Genomic DNA, 23,407 nt, shown 5'->3' on the forward strand with positions numbered 1-23,407 from the left:
GTGACTGAAGACAGAGAAGAAAATTAAAATTAGTCAAAACCTTTTATTAATACATACCAGGCAAGGGTAAAATGTCAGAGAAACACAGTCCTAGGACACCGCGCTTCATCTGCCTCGAGCGCAGATGTCCTTGTTCTTTTATACCTTTCTAATCTCCTGATCGTTGACCACGTAAGCAAAAAATAGCGTCCTGACTCATTGTACTTTTCCAATTTTGTAAAGTCATTACCCTAAAGGTATATTTTCTTGTCACACACATCATCAAAAGAAAACTTCCAGAAAGTATACATGCTTTTTGTCACGTACGCAAAACACAAACAAGTTTCATCATTCTGTCCTATTTTCTATACACACATACATTTTGTTCAATTACATCTTTTTATGTTTTCACAGTGGCAAGAGTAGAAACGAATTGCAATATCTGCTATGAAGCAAATATATCAAGGACAGGGATATTATACAGTTGGGAAAGACCGTTTCTGTAGAAACTGTATTGTAAATAGATAAGATGCAGATTGGCTACATGGACATAAGCTGTAAAGAAATGCAAAAACAAAGATTAATCAGTCTTTACTATGACTGTCTAAATGTACACTTTCAAGTAGAAAAATGAGAAAATTCAACCAAAAAAATAGAAACATTTAATCATTTTTGGGTAAAGTAAGATATTGCATATGATTTTAAGAAAGACGTTTTTGTCAGGAGTCTAGCACTCCAAACAGTTCAGTGGTACTGACTATTTCAATCTGTCTGTATTTTATATGTTGTCTTTTATTGTAAGCCCCGTGCATTCTGCAAACCTGGTGGTGTCAGCAGAAAAGTCAGAATGTGTCTCCCATAACCAATGGTGGAGTGTCTGTAGAGTGGGGTGTTGGTGTCACTACTGCGCTCCATTTCTTTATATGTGTTTATGTGGCTGCCCACTAAGTAAAGTAAGTAACACTTTGAAATTTTGGGAAGGTTTTGGTTTCAGAGCAGCTGCACTTTTAAACATTACTGTCTCAATCTTCAGCTTAGCTTGTTTGGTTATCATATTGTATTTCATTTACACCTGATTACTGGATGTTTTTTTATCAGTTTCTACAAGTCCAATGTGAACAAGAGGGACAGGTGAGACAACATTGACAGAATGTAACAGAGAGAAAAATCAGATTACTGGTTATGATTAGCCCAGGAAAAGAAAGCCTCCTTGCAGCTCTGTTTTTAGTTAGACATGCACAGTCTTGAGCAGCTGCTTGCTAGGAACCCCAAACAACATTATTTGGACAACGAGATCTCTTTTTTTTCCAATAATGAAGCTCTAGTTTGTGATAATTCTGCTGCATTTCACGGTGAATACCATTCTAAGGTGTTTTCCATATACAGTATGGTGAAAAAAAAAGTTACATGACTTTATTAGATATTTATATAGTACTTATCTGTCATACTGTATGTGGGCAAGGAGTTAAGTGGTTCACTGGGGAAGGATTTGGCAGCTACACTAACACATACCTGTTTCCCTTTTCTATAATCAGACGGAAAGGCAAAAACCTGGCAGAGTGACCCTGTCTCTGCTTCTAAGTCCAGTCGTCCACCATAAAAACACGTAACTGACAAGATGTTGAAGGCGTAGTGGTAGGACAGGCATGGCAGGCAATTGCCTGGGCCCATCCCGAGAGGGTCCTTTTGCATGGGTACTCACTGCAACAACAAATCAGCAGGAACCCCCCCTTGAAGTAAAGCATCGACACAGTACAATGAACACACTCGGAATCCCCCCCCCCCCCCATCTCTATTGCAAGAGTGTTTGTGATGAATATTACTCTTTTAGGGTGGCATGGTAGCACAGTGGTAGCACAGCTGCCTCGCAGTAAGGAGACCAGGGTTTGTTTTCCAGGCCATCTCTATGTAGAGTTTGCATTATCCCCAAAGACATGCAAGTTTTGTGAATTGGCATTGCTAAATTGGCCCTCATGTGCGTGTGTGCTCTCCATGTGATGGACTGGTGCCCTGTCTAGGGTTCGTGTCTGCCTTGCACCTTATATTTGCTGAGACTGGCTCCAGCAACCCAACCTACAACCCTGGTCTGGATTAAGTGGATTAGAAAATTACATGATTACTTAAGTAACGTTATATGTTGAATAGAGTTTTACAGGTCTGGAATCAAGAACTGGATTGATGTCTGGACTACTGCAACTCTGCTGGCAGGTGTACTGGCATGAATCTCCAAGCCTCTGTGGATGATTCAAAATGCAGTGGCACATCTGGTGTTCAACCAGCCAAAGCGGGCACATGTCACTCCTCTCGTCAGATCACTACACTGGCTTCCTGTAGTGGCACATTTTAAGTTCAAATCCTTGATGCTCGCCTACAGAATAGTCAGTGGGTCTACTCTTATACTCCTTCTCAACCACTCAAATCTGCTGATGAATGGTGTCTGGTGATGTCACCAGATAACAAACCTCAATCCAGACTCTTTTCATGTGTAGCTCCTGGCTGGTGGAATGAGCTGTCCATCTTCATTTGAAGCTCTGACTCCCTCAGTATATTCACGAAGTGTTTGAAGACTTGTATGGTGTATGTACCATCTTGTATGGTGACTTTCTAAGCGATAGCTGTTAGATTTTGTAAATCTAGGAATTGTAAATAGTTTACATTTTGTTTTGAGCTTTTCACTTGTAAAAATCAATTTTGTAACCTTGTTCCATAACACTTGTTCCCAAACAGTTCCCAGACTGATGTTACTCAATTATGTTGACCTCTCTTTTAAGTCAATTTGGATAAATGTGTCTGCTAAGCAAATACACATAAATGTAAATGACTTGCTTTGTTGAGGAAATTCATCCATTTCTGAATCTGTCAGTCTCTTCAGACCCCACTATAGACAGTGCACAGTCAAAATCAGCAGCACCAGTTCAGCCCCAGGGGTGAGTGGGTAACAGTGAGTTGGGGGTCTTAGAAGTCAAAATGTAATACCTCAGCAGACCCCAACTCTTTGTATCACTTTTGCCTTCATGTTTAAAGATGATTATATCTAACTCGAGATCTTTCATGTGCCAGAAAGGTTTCAGACCGAGCTCTCATTTCAAGAGAGCACAGTCCTTGAGGGTCTTTGGAACCTGGACGAGATACCGGCAGCAATAGTTGTAGCCAAAACCCACAAACAGTGATTTTCAAAGTTGCAGTAATACCTTTAAAAGCCTTTTTTTTGTTTTTAAAAATTCTATTATGTTCACTTTTTAATTTAGTTTTTAAATACTACAATGTGCAATTTGTAATTTGCAATTGTTGTTATTGTTTACAAACCTCCTTGCGTGGATGTGGAGATAGCATGTGACATCATCCATTCCGCTGTTGCTAAACTGCACACACAGCACCCCAAGGCGCTTGTGCTAATCTCTGGAGATTTAACCATGTGATGCTGGACAATACATTACCTGCCTTCTCCCAGTATGTGGACTGTAACACCCGAGGAAATAAGACTATTGATTTACTGTATGCAAACATTAAAGACGCACACAGCGCCACCCCGCTGCTTGCGCTTGGGAAAGCAGATCATAACCTGATTCTGCTTTAGCCTCACTACAAACCAAGAGTGAGGAGCTACCTACAACCACACGATCATTCAGGAAGTGGTCCCCTGCGGCAGAGCAGGCTCTGAGAGACTGCTTTGGAACTACGGACTGGGATATCCTGCAGGGGTCACATACTGAGAACATTGAGGAGGTTGTTGACTGCACTACTGACTACATCAACTTCTGTATGGACATTGTAGTTCCAGTAAGAACTGTACGCTGCTATGCTAACAACAAGCCATGGATTACAAGTGACATCAAGGGCCTTTTGAGCCAGAAGAAAAGGGCTTTTAAAGGTGGTGATCAGCATGAGCTCAAGCGTGTGCAGAAGAAACTCCGAGTCCAGCTCAGGGCGGCGAAGGAGCAGTACAGGAGAAAGCTGGAGCAGAAGTTACAGAATAACAGCATGAAGGAAGTGTGGGATGGGATGAAGATCATCACTGGCTGCAGCTCGAAGCAGGGTGCCACCATCGAGAGAGACGTGGAGACAGCAAACCTGATGAACAACTTCTTTAACAGATTTGACCACCCTAACCCACTCTCACCTCAGAGTACTGCACCCTCCACCAATCCTTCTGCTGATACCAGCATAGGAGAGAGTTTCCCCCCACCCACAATTACAGTAGCCCAGGTAAGCAGAGAGCTGAGGAGACTTTGTGCCAGCAAAGCAGTGGGTCCAGATGGAGTATTGCCACAACTGCTGAAGGCCTGTGCGCTGGAGCTGGGGTGTCCTCTACAGTGCATCTTCAAACTGAGCCTGGAATAGGGGAGAGTCCCAAGGCTTTGGAAAACATCTTGCATCACCCCAGTCCCAAAGGTATCACATCCTAGTGAGCTGAATGACTTCTGGCCTGTCACCCTGACGTCACATGTGTTGAAGACCATGGAGCGGCTGCTGCTTCACCACCTGAGGCCACAGGTCCGCCACGCCCTCGACCCTCTGCAGTTTACATACCAGGAGAAGGTGGGAGCGGAGGATGCCATCATCTATATGCTACACCGATCCCTCTCTCACTTGGACACATGCAGTGGTGCTGTAACAATTATGTTTCTGGACTTCTCTAGCGCTTTCAACACCATCCAACCTCTGCTCCTTAGGAACAAGCTGACAGAGATGGGAGTAGATTCATACCTGGTGGCATAGATCGTGAACTATCTTACAGACAGACCTCAGTATGTGGGTCTCGGGAACTGCAGGTCTGCAGCACAGGAGCACCGCAGAGGACTGTGCTTTCTTCGGTCCTGTTCAGCCTATATACATCAGACTACCAATACAACTCGGAGTCCTTCCACGTGCAAAAGTTCGCTGATGACACTGCTATCGTGGGCCGCATCAGGAGTGGGCAGGAGGAGGAGTATAGGAACCTAATCAAGGACTTTCTTAAATGGTGCGACTCAAACTACCTACAACTGAACACCAGCAAAACCAAGGAGCTGGTGGTGGATTTTAGGAGGACCAGGCCCCTCATGGACCCCGTGATCATCAGAGGTGACTGTGTGCAGAGGGTACAGACCTATAAATACCTGGGAGTGCAGCTGGATGATAAATTGGATTGGACTGCCAATACTGATGCTCTGTGCAAGAGAGGACAGAATCGACTATACTTCCTTAGAAGGCTGGCGTCCTTCAATATCTGCAATAAGATGCTGCAGATATTCTATCAGATGTTTGTGGAGAGCGCTCTCTTCTACGCGGTGGTGTGCTGGGGAGGCAGCATAAAGAAGAGGGACGCCTCACACCTGGACAAACTGGTGAGGAAGGCAGGCTCTATTGCAGGCATGGAGCTGGACAGTTTGACATCCGTGGCTGAGCAACAGGCACTGAGCAGGCTCCTGTCAATCCAGACAGAGGAGCAGCTTCAGCGACAGACTGCTGTCAATGTCCTGCTCCCCTGACAGACTGAGGAGATCGTTCCTCCCCCACACTATGTGACTCTTCAATTCCACCCAGGGGGGTAAACGTTAACATTATACAAAGTTACTGTCTGTTATACCTACATTTTTATCACTCTTTAATTTAATATTGTTTTTTATCAGTATGCTGCTGCTGGAGTATGTGAATTTCCCCTTGGGATTAATAAAGTATCTATTGTGAGATATGGCCGGCCGTTCATCCCGGCCAATACCCCCAGGCCGCTAGATGGAGCCCTCCCTGTAGCATGGAAGTGCCCCAAAGACCAGCAGGGAATTATGGACAATGGAGTTTTTATTCCCGACCCTGCTGGACACCGTGGGGCCCACCAGACGACGCTACAGGGAGGCTCAAGGACTCATTCGTGCCCTATAACCCGGAAGCACATCAGGATCATATGACTAGAAGGAACGACGTGTTTCCAGGTTGAAGATAAGGACTGTTTACCCTGACCCGGAAGGAATAAGGACTTGTGGGTAATGGAACAGAAATACCTCCGGGTCAGGAAATATAAAAGGACTCTGGGAAAGCCAGACATTGAGCTGAGCTGGGAGGAAGGATTGATTATTGTATTGGTTATTGATTTGTTTATGAGTATTGTGGAGAGAAGGGTGCTTGGTGCACATTATTACTATAAAATAAATAATAATTAGATTTTTATCTGGTGTCTGACATCTGATCTGAGGGTTCAAGAGGACGACCGTGCCTCAAGCTTTCACACTATCTATCTATCTATGGGTATTGTATTTCTTCTTTCCATGTGTGCCTTATATTCATTTTCATTTTATTTACTCTTTTACATATTTAGATTTTTATAATGTACTTAATTCTAGTATCATTGCTTTTCCATTTTCTATGCAAATATTGCATTTATTGCAGTGCTTTATTTATATTCTGTTTTTCACATAATTAAAATAAAGGATTTGTGTTTACTAAAGCCTTTAGACTTTGGGGTAGAATAATGGTAATAAATTTTACCATGTCCAGACTCTGTCTGTGTTTTTGCTTAGGGCCCTCAGAGTTGCTAAAATGGCCTCTGCAAGACGTCTTGCAATCAGGTGTGGGCAACTGCAGACGTGGTTGCGCACAGAAGACGTGCACCCTGATCTGTTTATAGTTCAAGCGTTTGACACACAGTTCTTTCTTGATCTTGGGTAGCCTTTGTATGCTCCCCCTCTGGGCAGACCAGTGGAGATTCTGTCCTGTTTTCCTAACAATTTTAGATGCCTCACACCGCTTTTTTGCCACTTGTGTGGAACAGAACAGTTGGTGCTTGCAGTTGCCACCTATAGCCCTGAAGCAGGAATGCTAACAAAAGCAGGAACAAAGCGAATCAATGCTGTCAAAATAAAAGTTTACAGGCACTAAATATCTCATACGAACAACAGGTGAAAAATGAAGAGGTCTGGAAAAGAATTAACATGCAAGCAGGCAGATGCCTATTGGTTCAAATTAGGCAGACAAAATTAACATACTAAGGTCATGTGTGCCAGATGGATGGGTCATGGTTGCCAAGAATGTCTCTAGAAGGGGCAATGGAAGATCAAAGGATCAAGAGTCTACCACAAGCTAAGTTGACGGTCAACATCAGAGACTGGGCACAAAGGCCAATACTAGAGGTGAGAAGGTTGACAAGCAACATGACTGAGTGGAAGAGAATCATTGCAACATTGGGGGAAGTGCCTTTCCAATCAAAAGACAAAGAGACCAAAGAAGAAGAAGAAAAAAAAACATGTAACATATGTAAAGGCTACAATTAATGGATAATTTGAACACTACCTTTTCACAAGTCATAGTAACAACATCTATACTTAAACTTGGATCATAATTTTAGTGGGTATGCTGGGGGTAGTGTGGAAAGAAGGTACAAATCAGTCAGGGACAGCATTTTCCACATTCCTAATAGGTGGTCCAGACATGTGTCAGCCAGGGACACAGAAATGGGAGAAAAGTAAGAAGAAGCCAATACTACTACTTGAAACCAGAAGGCAGGCGATTAAACATTGTGAAATGCCTCACCCTCACAGCCCTGAGATATCTCAAAAAAGAAGTAAACATTAGAGATGGCACCACCTCCTAGCTGGAAGAAGGCATACACTTCTTGAAAGGGGCACATGACTGCATACTGTCCCTTGTCCAGAACTCCTGGCACTTAACAGCATTAACAGTTCAGGGGTGCAGAAACACCCAAAGCCAGCAGATGGAGCTCAAGACCACTGTTATCTATCATTACATGCACAGTATTAAATATTAAAACAGGTTTTTAGGGTCATTATTGCCATGAGTGCAAAAATATTAATATAACTTCTATGACCCAGAAGTAATTCCAGGAATGGCTAGAAGGAACTTCTCAAGGATATACAGTTCAGGGCCATCTTGGAACCAGAATCCATTAGAGCCTACAGTCAAGAAGTGAGATGGGGAAATCGCTTGATTGGCATAAGGAGGAGAGTGCCAAGCTAAGACAGAAAGCCGTTGAAGATAATAAAGATGAATGTTTGGTGTAGTACAAAAGTGTACAGATAGGGTAATCAGCCTTTTTTAGTGAGCCCCAGACAGACAACAAAAGTTCTCTTTTTTTCTCTTTTTTTGGACCTCTATTACTCCTTTTTTAAATTGCTCCCAATGTTCTTTTTATATAATAAATAATCTCATATTCCTTTACATTTGATCTCTTTAGCTTTAATATGGGTTCAGGGTTGCTAGGAGAATAGCTGTGTTATTCACAAAATGAAGAAGAAAAAAGCCCATGCTCTCTATTTGCATTTACATTTAAGGCACATGTTGTCTGGAGCTCATTCTAAACCACAATTTCAAGAAAATAATTTTCAAGCACAACTAAACTAGTTACAGGCTGGAGCTGACTCTGTCAGTGCTGGGCTCATGGCAAAAGTGATCCAAGTAGAGAGTACCACTGAATGTTTGTTAATGTCTCACTTGCAAAGAGGCATTACCTTTATGAGTTAGGCTTGGGTAAAGATGGTCCTTTCAAAGCTGACAGAAATCATTAAGATTGTATAACCAGAATAGCATCTGGATGGTGGCATAGCAGAATCATTTATTCGGCGTTCCAACTAGATTTTGGTGTGAGAATAGGGAGTGGGTTAGTTCCCTTCAGATGGCATTAAACTCCCCTCTAAAATTTACGAGTTACATTCAGAGCTTAGAGATCTAACACTCACATTTATTTATTTTGTTATAAATTTTGAAAAAGCATTTGTAGAACAGTTTCAGGATTCAGTAGACATGAGAAAAAAAATTATGTGGTGACAGGGACAGATTAAAAGGATGTGTTGATGGTCTAATAGATCCTGGCTCTAAAAGTCCTATGAAGTGAACCTCCTGGTCTTGCTCAGCCACTTCATCTCTACAAAGCACAGAAGGCCAGAATGAATACTACCTTAATCTAAAAAGTATACAAACATTATGTACAAAACAAAAAAAGTAAAAGTTACAAAGTAAAAAAAAAAAAAATGAGGAAAGATTAGAAAGCCAAAGACAAGCAGGAAACAGTAGAATGATCCAAACTAACCTTCAGAAACTCACAGCATACAAGGTTGCAGAGAAGGTTCCACAAAAAGCCATCAGATCATTTGCTTCATACCGTCACTTTTAAACCTCAGACACTGTTATGTCACACACATGGTGGAACACCTGCACACACAAGCTCACCAAGCGCACATACAGGCCTTCTGCAAAGCACTGCAGTGACATTAGAAAACAGGGAAACTGCAAAATTCACATTGTTTGGTTTGTGGCATTTGTGCTAAGAAACATAAAGTAAAAGAAAGGAGAAAAAAACAGGATAAAAAAGTGTCAACAGGCAGGTGCCAGTCGCACCCAGTGACTAACAATAAATAAGTGATTCAGTTGACAAAATTAAATAAAACATCCAACTAACGTTGCTGACTGTGACACCACGTAGCCAGCATTGCCTATTTTTTGAATGTTTTTTTTCTTGTCTGAGAGACAACTGGAAGTCTAGGCTAGACTTTCAGAGACTGACAAGATGGGTGAGTGATAAGAGAGGTCCGTGGCGAAGCACAATTTTAGATAAATAATCAGGAGTCCCATATTATGCAGGTTGAAAGTCTTGTATTTAACTGAGCTTTTAATATTTGTACTTATTTCTTTTTTAAAATGTACAGTGGAAAAAGCATTAGAAGAAAATGAGTGTGTTGTTGTCTTATACACTGTAGAAGGAAATAAGAAAGTTGCTAAACAGTTACTAGAAATTGCTGTGGTGTGATGATTTGACATATTAATAATGGCCAGCTGCCTGTTTAGTGAGATCACTTCGTTTTCTTTGTGCCTGTCAAGTAAACAGAATGAAACATTTTTTCGACATTTTGTTATATTTCCATTATCCTCACTCATGTTTGATAAGAATAAAAGAGTCACTTGCTGACACATATAGCTCTTCTCTGCTAAAAGAAATGTAAAAGGGGTAAAGACAAGCACATACAAGAAATATATAAAATGAATTTTAAAATATTCTACAAAGTGTATGTTGCCAGCAGAAGCAGTCAGCCCACTGCTATTAAGAATTATTAAGGTGAAGAGACGGCAGTGGTCTTTACTATGTCAAAGCTGTCAGATTCCTTAGGTATTTACTTCATAGGCAAAATTCAATCTTTCTATTTCTACAACAGAAAAATAAAAATCTAAATTGGTTCATGCCAAAGATGCTGCATGCACAGACATTTGGACATGTCCATAAAATAACTGTCAAAAAAAAAGGTAATTTGTTTATAAAGGGATAGACAGCTTCAACTCAAAGCTCAAAAGTGTACAGATGATCAGGAGGAGGAAGAGAAGGTTGAGAGCATGCACCGATTACAGCACATTACCGCACCCATCACACAACAAACCACCCGGATTGGGACCCGAGTGCAGCCGTAGATGGTCAGTGTGTCCGGCAAATTATCCCACAAGTCTTCTGAGCTCCTTTTACTACCATTCATTTGCTTGCAATGTATAATATGCTTCCTCACATTTCAAAACTATTGGTTCTTCATTCAGGAAGCTCTAGGTCCTCACTTACTAGATAAAAAAGCACCTCACGTGTTTGATATTGATATTTTTTCATTGTTTATTTCATTTAATTTTATTTTGTGCTGTTTGTCATGACTTTTCTCAATGTCTTCCAACACTGGAGTTGCAGTGGTTGTTATGAACTCCTTCCTACAGCGAAGCCGACAAAGTGCATCGGTGACATACTAATCATACTATTTTTACTTAACAGTGACATTGTGTAATTTTTTTTTCTGGGGATTTTTCTGGTGCGCACCTGATACTTTCAAGTGAGCACCAGAAACTTTCAAGTGAGCACCAGATAGTTTCAAGTGAGCATCAAATTCGTTCAAGTGAGCACCAGATTCTTTCAAGTGAGCACCAGATAGTGTCAAGTGAGGCTGCGCACCAGATAGTGTCAAGAGCGTGAATGATACTTGAGCGTGCGCACCAGAAACTATTCCATGCACACCCCTTGATACTGTCACGGGTCTCACATATGGGCTTTGTATAGAGATTATATGATATTTAAAAAAAAAATCGGTCACTGCACAGTTTCACATGTAAAGTTCATCATGGAGAAAGGCATTTTTGAATTTTTAGAGTCAAGAAACGTTGCAAAAGAAGACATACTGAGACTCAAAGACGACAAGGTAGGACAATTTGTCTTGGCAACTACCGATACTTTTAAAATAATGGATTTTTAAGCAGTGTACTTTTTAGCATTGACAGAAATGTAAGCAACATCAGTGTTTCTCAACCACTATTGACTTGCTTGACACGATCTGCCATATTTTTCCTGTTCCTACTCGCGCTCGCTTCACTTAGAGCAGTGGTCTCAACCTTTTTGACAGCAAGGACCACTTTATTAGATGCAATTTTTTCCATGGACCGGTGTTCTGACGATTTGTCCTACTTTGCCGAAGTATCCTACCGTAGTTTATTTCGACAGATGTATCTATCGATTGGTGCTACCTTATCGAAACATCCTACCTTTATAATGCATATGGGTAGATCATCTCGATGGGGTAAATAACACTAACTAAACATCCTACCTTTATTATACACATGGGTAGATCATCTCGATGGGGTAAATAACACTAACTAAACATCTTACCTTTGTAATGCATATGGGTAGATCATCTCGATGGCATAAATAACACTAACTAAACATCCTACCTTTATTATACACATGGGTAGATCATCTCGATGGGGTAAATAACACTAACTAAACATCCTACCTTTATAATGCATATGGGTAGATCATCTCGATGGGGTAAATAACACTAACTAAACATCCTACCTTTATTATACACATGGGTAGATCATCTCGATGGGGTGAACAACACTAACTAAACATCCTACCTTTATTATACACATGGGTAGATCATCTCGATGGGGTAAATAACACTAACTAAACATCCTACCTTTATTATACACATGGGTAGATCATCTCGATGGGGTGAATAACACTAACTAAACATCCTACCTTTATTATACACATGGGTAGATCATCTCGATGGGGTAAATAACACTAACTAAACATCCTACCTTTATTATACACATGGGTAGATCATCTCGATGGGGTAAATAACACTAACTAAACATCCTACCTTTATTATACACATGGGTAGATCATCTCGATGGGGTAAATAACACTAACTAAACATCCTACCTTTATTATACACATGCGTAGATCATCTCGATAGGGTAAATAACACTAACTAAACATCCTACCTTCATAATGCATATGGGTACATCAGTAACACATTTCCAAGGACTGAAATATACTGAAAAGCTGACACATTATATACTGTACAGTATAGTATAACAAAATAAACAACTGTATTACATACAACATTATAAAGTATGTGTAATATTTTCTATTGAACATATTAAGTGAAACTTTTAAGGTCCATAAAGCACCTTATTTGAGGGCATTTCAAATAAAACAATAGCACATCATAGGAAGAATAGAAAGGCTTTAATTTACATACATTTGTGAACAATAAAACACTCCAACAACAAAGACCAAAGAACAATAATTATTTATCTATACATTTTTTACAAACATATGTTATTTCAATTTTTTCATTGTATTTTTCACATTCAAAATGTGCCCAGCGACTGCACATATCACACTGCACCTGAAAAATAAAACATAATGATTAGTCTGAACATGGAAACAGTAATATTAGTGACTGATTCAATTAACTATTTCTTCCTATGCGGCCAAGCAGGTGTAGAAGCAGTTAATAAGTTACTTGTTAAGTAATATTACTAGACCCCAAGAACAAAATCATGAAGAGTGAAAATGAGCATAGTAGGATATTATATTATTGTGGATGGTACATGTTGAAATATTGTTACCATTTCAATTGTGCTTTTGTTGGGATCATCTTCCAGCTTGGAACAAACCAAGCAATAACCTTCTGCATTGCCTATAATCACAGTTGTTCTCATTAGTATACAAGCTTTAACATCAGTCATTTGATTAATTTTCAGTATTTTGAAAAAGCAATAGTAGTGTTAGGTGTAACATACTGCTGTTATTCAAAATAAGAAAATAATCTTCACTCAATATTTAATTTACTTTCAATTATTTTATTGCTCGTATGCTAATATTTGCGGCTTCTGACAAAATAATTCTTCAAGCAAACCTAACTTAAAATTTGAAAGTGTGTTGCATCATGTTAGGTTTTCCAAAATGCAATATCAAAGATGTCCATCTTTGCAGTTCTCATGGCAGACTCACTGGTTAACACATCCATTAGCCCTCCTTTTGTGAGTTATAAATTTCTTCCCACTTTTTTTCCATAGCTTAAAAAAGCAAAATAAACAAGTTGTAATTAGCACATTAAATTAACAGTTTATTTATTACACACTATGTCAACAAAAGCAACAGATTACTTGGCATGAATGGTATATACACCGTATATGTTACACCCATCCGTTTATTGTAAGTCGTAGCATTAAACTTATAACGTTATACCATGTCATCAGTTAAAAATACCTATGCAGTAAACTGTAATAAATGCATTAATGTAGTAAGGCTTAGAAAAGCATACATATTACTGAAATACTGTAACACCTACCTCAAACTTCAACACTAGGTAGGACAGATCGACAAGCAGTTGGTAAGCTTCGAGAAAAGTTGCGTAATTTTGGTCTGCGCGTGCGTGGTATCAGTAAGTAGATCATTTCGATGGGTAGAATGTTTCGTTAGAACACCGTCTGAAGTGGCGTCCGCTTTCTGAACAAGACCCACTTTATCGATACAGTCAGAGACCCACACTGAACAACACTGGGCCACTTTAAAGTTGTTAATTAACAGACACACTGGCCCGGACTTTTTCCATAATTCTCGCAAAGATGCCGGGATAAAAACGTAGTCCCCACAAGCCCGAACGTTAAGAAGCCTGAACAAGGGATAGATGGAATTCGTTTTATATGTTCATCATTATTATGTAGTAGCGAAACCCACAAAGTGTGACCTTGCCTCCAGCATTTGAAAGACAAAAATGTGTGTACATTTACACCCTTTTTTATAATAATGGATCTATCGGATTTAAAACCAGCATTTTGAAACTGCGATGGCAGCGCCAATCACTGAACTACACGCGTCACAATTGTTGATCGCTTAATAGTCTTTTTATACTTGTACAAATGTTTAAATATATAGGACAATGGCTGGACTTGAACTCGATTGCAAAGTAAATGAGTAGTTAATGATGTGGCAACATATACAGTTGTATATAGCCCAGTTATTAGTTGATGGTGACAATGGTTATTTTATAAACTTTAGAGTTTTTTTTCATCATAAAATTCTTAATTTTGTTATTTTTCTCATATACTGTTGAAGGCACTGCTTGAATTGTGTTAACATCAAATGTAGAAGAAATATTTGCGATTAAATGCATATATTGTGCATTTCAATGGGCACATTTGTATCATATACAGTGCATTTTTGTGGTTATAGTAATATCTTACATTATTAACTGTTTACACATGTCTGTTCTCACATAGCACTGACATTTACTGATTTGCAGTGCTATTGCTTGATATGTGTGCGGCACAGTGCCTTGAACTGTAAATAGCCCCTGTATGTCACTGGTTAGGTTCACGCATTGCAAGCACAGCCAGTGACAAGGTCGGAATTAGGTTTAAGCTCCAGAAGATCCATCCATCTTCTAAACCTGCTTATCCAATGCAAGGGTGTCAGAAAACTGGAGCCTATCCCAGAAATTATTGTGCAAGGCAGGAACAATCCCTGGATGAGGTGCCAGTCCATTGCAGGGTAAACACAAAAACACACACCAGGGCTAATTTAACATCAGCAATCCACCTAACCTTCATGTCTCTGGACCATGATAGGAAACTGGAGTATTCTGGGGACACCCAAATGGACACAGGGAGATCATGAAAACTCCACACAGGGAGCACTCAGGACACAAACCCTGGTCTCCTTACTGTGAGGCAGAGGGACTACCTCTGCACCACTGATGTTTCTAAAAAGTGTCTACTCCATGAGGTCGCCTGTATTTCTAAATGTTATTACTAATAAAGCATTAAAGCTAAACTGATACTTTATTTATAGTAATGGTAGTGATGGGAAATTGTGTATTTCTTCTTGGGGATTTTACTGGTATAATAGTAATAGTAATAGTTGTTACCCACAACACCCCTGATGAATTTTCTGCTTGTGTGTGTGTGTGATTGTACATTGCAATGGTGTTTCATCCACAGGGTTTGCTTCCTACTGCATGTTGCTATTAATGCTGCTGAAATCATTATTGGCCCATTGTAACTTTATAGTTTTTGAATGTAGTAATAGGAAGGTAGGTATAACTGTATTTTGGCAATTGAGAAAAATTAATAACATTTTCAGTATTCAGAAAATCTTCTATTCTTGGTTTCTTTTTACTAAATACAGTGTGTTATACAATACTATGTACAGCTGTGTAGTTCTATTCTTGTTAAAATGTCGCACAGTGACAAAGGGAAATTTGGATCTGAGCACTGTGTTCTCTTTAGTGTCATTTAATCTGGATATTAGGATAAAGTGTTTTTGACAAACATTTAATTTATTATTTTGTTCAACTTTCCTAATTCAATGAAATGGTGGTAGGACCTGTTGCAGCACTGGCTTAATGTAGGAACCAACTCTGGATGGGTTTCCAGTCCACTGCAAGGTACATCAATACACTCAATCACATTTACTGAAATCTGAAGACTTAATGGACCGATATAAGCTTTGCTATGTTTGCGTTGTTATGTTCTGTATTAATCATATAAGGGATGACATTTTTTTCTGTATTTTTACATTTGGTTATTAAAAACAACATTTATAAATCAGTTTTACACAGATATTTTAAGTTTAAGAACTGAAAATTAGATTTGGAACAATTTACAACACAGAAGTAAAGCATGCTTCACCACGTCAAATTCTGTACAGTAAGTGGGTTAGTAGTTTGTATGAGTAAACTTTTTGCATTGCATTAGCTGTTTCTTCTAGCGGAGTACACCCCTAAAACATCCATCTGAATGAATGCAGATGTCATTTATTTGCTTTGTTTTAACGTTGCTAGCTAACTACTTTTGAGAGGATGAAATTAGAACAGCGGCACTCACATAGTGTTATGGTAGTAGGTATGGTTATAATGCAGTAACCGCTTTTTTGTCCTACAACCTAAAATACCCTTCCAACAGTGGTCCTGTGATGAGATGCTAATTTTGATGGGGGCTTAAGAGTGGCTACCAAAAATTATGCATGGCAATAAGTGTGGAATATACTGATTTGAGTAGAGTAGATGTTTCTAAAAAGTGGCTGCTGAGAGTATGCTAAACTAGAATAACAGAAAATTTAGGCCACAGCAATATCCTACTGTGAATTGTTCATGGCATACACTATACATGTAAAATCAACTAGCTTTATTGTCATATCATCAATACACAAAAAATAAATGATAGGTAAGTGAATAGATAGTAATAATTTTCAACAAGTAATAAATGTATTGCATATAAATAAGCTACTAGATGCAGATTTGAGGACAGGGGGCTAGTACAGAGTTCAGAGTCTGGACCCCCAAGGGGTAGAATCTGTTGTAGTATCTGGCTGAACTGGTTTGGTTGCTCATTACCTTCTGTCAGATGAGAATGGGACAAAGGGACCTTTAAAACAATTAGACTTTAGAACAGAATGACTTTTAAACACCAAATAATTGCAGCAAGATACAGTATGTGTTTTCATGATTTTTTTCTCATTGCAGATTGACATGAGTGTCATAACTGTCATGAGTGATGAAGAACTCAGAGCATATATCCCCAAATATGGAGATTGTATTGCAGTGAGAGCTTTTTGTCATCAAAACACTGCTGTAGGTGCCACTGGGGGAGAATCAACTGGAAAATCATTGATCCTGTAAATATAAAAGGCAAAGTTTTAAAAAGCAGAAGAAGAGGTTATATCCAATATATATATCCAAAAGATCATTTGCCTTTGGAAATAAGTATGCATCAAAAGATAATCGGAGTCTGGAAATGGGGTGGTTGAATTTCCAGGATGGAGAGTATCACCAAATACGAACAAAAAATGGAGGAGGAACAAGACACCTGGCTGCCAAAAAATTATGCAACAGTTGAAGAACTTCTTGGTGTTGGGAAGGAGCTGTTTTTCCCAAAAGGCATTTCTTCAAAAGGGTCTGCAGATGAATTTGTTTTTGAAATTCGTGAATTTGGTCAAAATATTGTGTTGCCAGAAGTCACACTGCGTCAGCTTTATGAACAGAGTAAATTACGAATGTTACGTCTATATCTTTGTTCAAAGAAAACAGATATTGATGAGCGGCTAGCCCTTGTCATTTCTTCAGATACAGATTCTGACTTTGTGCCTGATGGGTCAACCCAGATCAAGTTGAGAAAGGTATGCAGTACACCCTATATCTTAAATGTTTATCACAAGACTTGGGCTCAAATTATATTGGAAGTGTTTGTGAAAAATAATGGGATAATACTACAGTACATATTTTTAAAAGTGCTTTCACACTGCTCAATACTTAGCACTGTGGACACTTTTTGTGACTGAAGACAGAGAAGAAAATTAAAATTAGTAAAAACCTTTTATTGATACATACCAGACAAGGGTAAAATGACAGAGAAACACAGTCCTAGGACACCGCACTTCATCTGCCTCGAGCGCAGATATCCTTGCTCTTTTATACCTTTCTAGTCTCCTGATCGTTGACCACGTAAGCAATAAAAATAGCGTCCTGACTCATTTTGTATTATTCCAATTTGTAAAGTCCTTACCCTAAAGGTATATTTTCTTGTCACACACATCATTGAAAGAAAACTTCCAGAAAGTATACATGCTTTTTGTCACGTACGCAAAACACAAACAAGTTTGATCATTCTGTTCTATTTTCTGTACTTACACACATACATTTTGTTTAATTACATCATTTTATGTTTTTACACTCCTCCCTTTTTGAACAAAATGATGTGGGCAATATATAATTAAATTGAAATGGTTGATGAAGGGGAAGGGGGGGGAAAAGGGGATGGGGAGGAGAAAATGGAAGAAGCTATACGAGACATGTGCTCCTCATGTAGCATATATGCCCTTTCCATAGAGGCAGTAAAGTACTTAGATAGAGATCACCACCCATCCTTGGGTAGCCTGAGAGGGTGCGGGTAACAGCCAGCAGAAAAAGTATTTTTAAGATAGCCATTTCTTGCAATGCGATGCGTGGATCCAGGCAGGCAGTCCTTCAACTTTCACGGCGTGTGGTGTGGATAGAAGAATTTGGAATGGTCCTCTCCACCTAGGCTGATGCCAGTGTTTCCTCCGAGTATCTCGAACCAGGATCCAGGTGCCCAAGGGAATTGGTAAATCCTTGGAAAGGGGGCTGGTCCTCCAGGCTTGATTAACCTGCTGGTGGATTTCCTTCAACGAGGTTCGCAAACCTGCAAGACTAGAGAGAAGATCATTGTCCACAGTATGCAAATTCACATTTCCTACAACCATGCCAATGGGCATGGGACGTCCGGTCAGAATCTCAAACGGCGATAGTCCCAGTTGTCGGTGTGTCCGTCCCCTTAGTCCCATTAAAGCTAAGGGTAGTGCATCCGGCCATGATAAATTAGTTTGTTCACAAATTTTTGCGAGTTTAGCTTTTAAAGTGCCATTGCATCGTTCTACGATGCCTCCGCTTTGGGGATGGTATTTACAATAATGGTGCACATTAATTTGGAGCCAGGTGGTTAATTCATTTATAACGGAGTTCACAAAATGAGTGCCATTATCTGTTTGTAACTTTTGAGGGATACCCCATCTTGGAATAATCTCTTTAATTAGTGCTTTAGCTACTGTTTTGGCATCGTTGTGTTTTGAAGGGAAAGCCTCTACCCATCGGGAGAACACATCGACAATCACAAGACAATATCGGTACCCTTTAGACGGGGTTAGTTCAATGAAATCCATTTGGAAGTGTTCAAACGGACCCATTGGATTAGGGGTAACGGCGGGACTTACCTGGGTACCTTTTCCCACATTAAACTTTTGACATATTGCACAGCGTCTGCAAAATTGCTCTGCATATGTAGAGAAACCTACAGCTTCCCAATGTTTTTCAACATCTCGAACCATGGCATCTCTACCTGCGTGATCGAGGCCATGGGCGATTTTTGCCATTCCTGAGAAAGAGGCTTTTGGGAGAAAAGGTTTGTTAGTGTGTTTATGAGTCCAGACTCCATCAGAGAGGGACCCTTCTTTGGACCATTTTCTCCTTTCGATATCCGTGGCTGCACTCTGTAAAGAAATAATTTGATTATCAGGGTCCTGGTCATTTCTCTGTTGGAATAAAGAAATTGGTGTGTTATTATATGCAGCCTCTTTAGCAAAGTGGTCAGCTAATTCATTTCCTTTGCTAACAGGATCCTGTTTTCCTGTGTGAGCTTGACATTTAACAATCGCTAGCTTCGATGGTTTGGTTATAGCTTCTAAAAGGGATTCGATCAATTTCTGATGTTGGATGGGTTTGCCAGTACTGGTCTTAAATCCCCTTAGTTTCCATAGTGCTCCATGATCATGGCAGACTCCAAAAGCATACCTGGAATCCGTATAAATTGTTACGATCTTCCCTTCGGACAGCTGACATGCTCGAGTGAGTGCTACGAGTTCAGCTGCTTGTGCACTCAAGCTTGATGAAATTCCATTTGCTTCCAGCAGGCGGTCCCCTTGGACCACTGCGTAACTGGTTGAGGGTGCTCCATTTTTCAATCGCAAGGAACATCCATCCACAAAAATCATTTCTCCAGTTTCTAAAGGTGTTTCCTGTAGATCTACTCTAGGTTTTACAACCTTTGCTATTTCGTCATGGCAATTATGTGGTTCTCCTTCGTTGTTAATTGGGAGAAGAGTGGCTGGATTTAAAGTGGAGCATCTTTCAATTGTAACATTTGACAAAGTACAGAGTACATTCTGATAGTGTATTGCCCTAGCAGTAGTGAGATGTGAAGTTTTGGCTTGTACTAGGATAGAATGTACAGCGTGAGGCACTTTAACTGTTAGGGGGCTCATGAGAACTACATCCGTGCTTGCTAATACAGCTTCTGTTGTTGCAGCCACAGCACGAAGACACGGAGGAAGTGCTGCGGCCACTGGATCCAGTTTTTTTAGAAAAATAAGCCACCGGTCTTTGTTTATCTCCATGTTGTTGCGTCAGTACTGCATTCATAAATCCCTGCTTTTCGTCCACGAACAAAGTGAATGGACGAGAATGATCAGGCAAACCAAGCGCGGGCGCAGATAGAAGAGCAGTTTTGAGGTCACAGAGAGCCTTCTCAGCCTGTTCATTCCGTTGGACCTGGCCAGAAAGAGGGATGCCAGGAGTATTAGCCAATTGTTGCAACGGCTGTGCTCTTTCAGTAAAATTTAGAACCCACTGTCTGCAGTAGCCCAGAATACCTAAAACAGACATAACCTGTTGTTTTGTGACCGGTCTAGGAAGATTTTGGATGGCTGTAATGTGATCGCTAGAGAGAGCTCTTGTTCCATACGTAATGTCATGACCTAGATATTTTACAGTTGTTTTGATTAGCTGCAGCTTAACTTTAGAAACTTTATGGCCATTGTCCCCCAAAAACAGCAACAATTTCTGGGTATCTTTTGTACAATCATCTTCCGTAGCGCTACATATCATTTCCATCTACATACTGTATCCTGTCCGGCCAAAAGCCTTCTAAATTTTTGGGCAAGAGCTTGTGTTTTCTTAAAAGGCCAGTGTAATGAAAAGAAAACCAAAACTAAGAAAGCAGAACTATGTTCGAGTTAATGAAAAGACTGATGGTGATTCCCACGGAAACATATCTTCAGTTCCTGAGATGGATGAATCACAACACAAAGAGCAGAGTGCGGTACGCATAGTAGGTTTTCATTGAACGTTCTTCAGATTTACATATCTCCAGTTCAGCTACTAAAATATAATATGATCTCTAAGCTTTATGCTTTCTTATATGTAAAGTCTGAATTTAAGCTGTTAATTTCTTTTTTAAGTTCTTTAGCTTTACATTGTGGAAGTACGTTGTAATTGAGGGTTACTTGTATTCTTTTGAATAGGTCAATGCAGTAAAAAGGAAATCAGAAAGAAAGATGAAGTGGACAGATAATAAAGTGCATGAAAATTATGACGGTAGTGGTCATGGAAGAATATCTTCAGATACTGACCATGATGAATGCCCACATGAGCAGCTGAGCAGGGTAAGATATCGTCTAATTTCATTTTTGCTAATATATATACATAGTATGATCAGAACAGGAACAACAAGTTCTCTGTTTGTGGGATTCTGTACCTTGTGCTACCCAAGGCCTTGCCTCTAATTGTTGTTACTACTGACGTGGAAACAGGATATCATTACTTTAATAAGAGAGTAAAATGTTTTTTATATCTGTCTGTGCAGTTTGTATCCAGCTCGCCTATTGATAATTCTGACAAACTTGAAATTGCACTTGCTATTGACACATCATTGGAAGATCCTGAGATTCAGTTTGGCAACATGTATGATAACAGTGACAGTCCTCTTATGTCTATACTTTCGTGGCATTTCCCAGATCAGGTATGTAGGTTACCTTCTTGAGCTTCAGAAAAACTTTGATAAGTCAACTGTTTAATATTGTTTATAATAACATATGCTATGGTCAGTTCAACTTTTAGTTTCTGTAATTGGCCTACATTCAGTGTAGGTTGCACAATGTTAAAATAAGTAATCTTATGATTTTTATTTGGTAATTAAACATTTGTAGGCGCCCCCCCCCCCAATTAAAAACCCACTTTTCTCTAATTTCAGGATACTAACATAAACTCAATATGTACTTTTGGTCAATGCAATGAGACAATTAATCTGAAAGAAATAGCAGTGAACTAATTCATACATGTACACATATTTTTACAAGTGAATATTCTGCTAAATCAAGCACACTGATAAACCTAGTTATACTACTAACTGCATTGCATTATTGTAGTTAATAATCATTGCCTTCTTTTACAAATTACACTGCTTGATGTGATTTCAGATATATTATTGACCTATTATGTTAAGTAGATTTTATTTTCTTTGCTTCCCTGTCCAGAGGTACAGCACATTGTATCTACGAATAAGTACAGAATAAGAAATGTCTCAGTACTAAACAGAGAACACCAAAATTTTGTTGCCATATCTGATATGTTGTACCATGTAGGCTTTGCTCTTATCCTGTAATGTGTCATATCAAGTCTAATACAACATTTGTCTTGCAGGAGTTCATAATGAATGATCAACAATTGCCTGTGGCTTCAACAGATGAACCAGCTAGGGATGAAAGTGTAAAAGAGGTCCAGAAAATAAAAATAAGACATGTAAATATAATTCAGGATATGATGAATGTTTTCAAGGAACCTAAAGTTCTGGATGCAATAATGCAAATTGAGTTTGTCTGTGAGAAGGTAATAGATGATGATGGAGTATCAAGGGAAGCCTACACAGCCTTTTGGGAGGAGTTTATGGAACAGTGTGAAGGAGAGGTGGAACGGGTCCCCAGACTCAGGCCAGACTATTCAGAGAAGGAATGGCAGGCTGTTGGTAGAATATGGTCTAAAGGTTATGTGGACCGTGGTATTATACCTGTCAGACTTTCACAAGCATTTGTCTTTGCCTGATTTAAGGGAATTGATGCAGTGGATGAAAGCCTATTGAGTGTTACGTTGGCGTCTCCTTGGCCTGGTCCAGCAACTTGGGTCCTCAACAATGAGGATCCTGTGAGCCGGATCACCCTTGGGAATTGCCACACATGGCCATAGTGCTGTAACTGACTCCCTCACAATGTAGGTAATGTGCCTCATTCAGGAATCCATGAGCAACCGCTCATTCAACACAAAGTCAAACCAGTGGTACCCAAGGTTTCTCCGAAGAGACACAGTACAGGAGTCCAGTCTTCATCTTAGGTCACTGGATAGCATCCATGTCACGCAACCATATAGCAAGACAGGAAGCACCAGGACTCTAAAAACTTGGACTTTCGTCCTTTTGTATAGATATTGGGAGTGTCACACACCCCTTTACAGCAATCTCATGACCCTCCATGCTCTCCCAATCCATCTACTGACTTCATAGGAACAGTCATCAGAGACATGAATGTCACTGCCGAGGTATCACTATCAGAGATCAAGAAATGTACAAATACTGTACAGTACGTACAAAGATGCAGGTTTGTTTGTACGTATAACATTAGAGGTAGTATTAGGTTTGGACCAGGGAGAGCAAACTCAGGTGACTTGCCTGGGAAGAGTCTGACCAGACGATGCACTTCAGTACTGTAGTTTAACCTAATAAGCGCTGACTTCTTAGATTTTATATGGTGGCATATCTGAATGTACGAGTAGGATGGGCTGCA

General features: G+C 39.7%; 1 protein-coding gene across 1 annotated transcript; it reads left to right on the forward strand.

The window, feature by feature from the left end:
* The first annotated feature begins 16,963 nt into the window (after positions 1-16,963).
* Positions 16,964-22,673, forward strand: LOC127529971 (uncharacterized). Its single transcript, XM_051935394.1, has 5 exons — positions 16,964-17,401; positions 20,758-20,895; positions 21,098-21,238; positions 21,439-21,594; positions 22,275-22,673. Exons 1-5 carry the CDS (start codon positions 17,042-17,044, stop codon positions 22,671-22,673), a joined length of 1,194 nt encoding a protein of 397 aa, XP_051791354.1. The 5' UTR covers positions 16,964-17,041.
* The last annotated feature ends 734 nt before the right edge of the window (positions 22,674-23,407 follow it).

This window comes from Erpetoichthys calabaricus, chromosome 12, assembly GCF_900747795.2.
Source record: "Erpetoichthys calabaricus chromosome 12, fErpCal1.3, whole genome shotgun sequence".
Taxonomy (NCBI): Eukaryota; Metazoa; Chordata; class Cladistia; order Polypteriformes; family Polypteridae; genus Erpetoichthys; species Erpetoichthys calabaricus.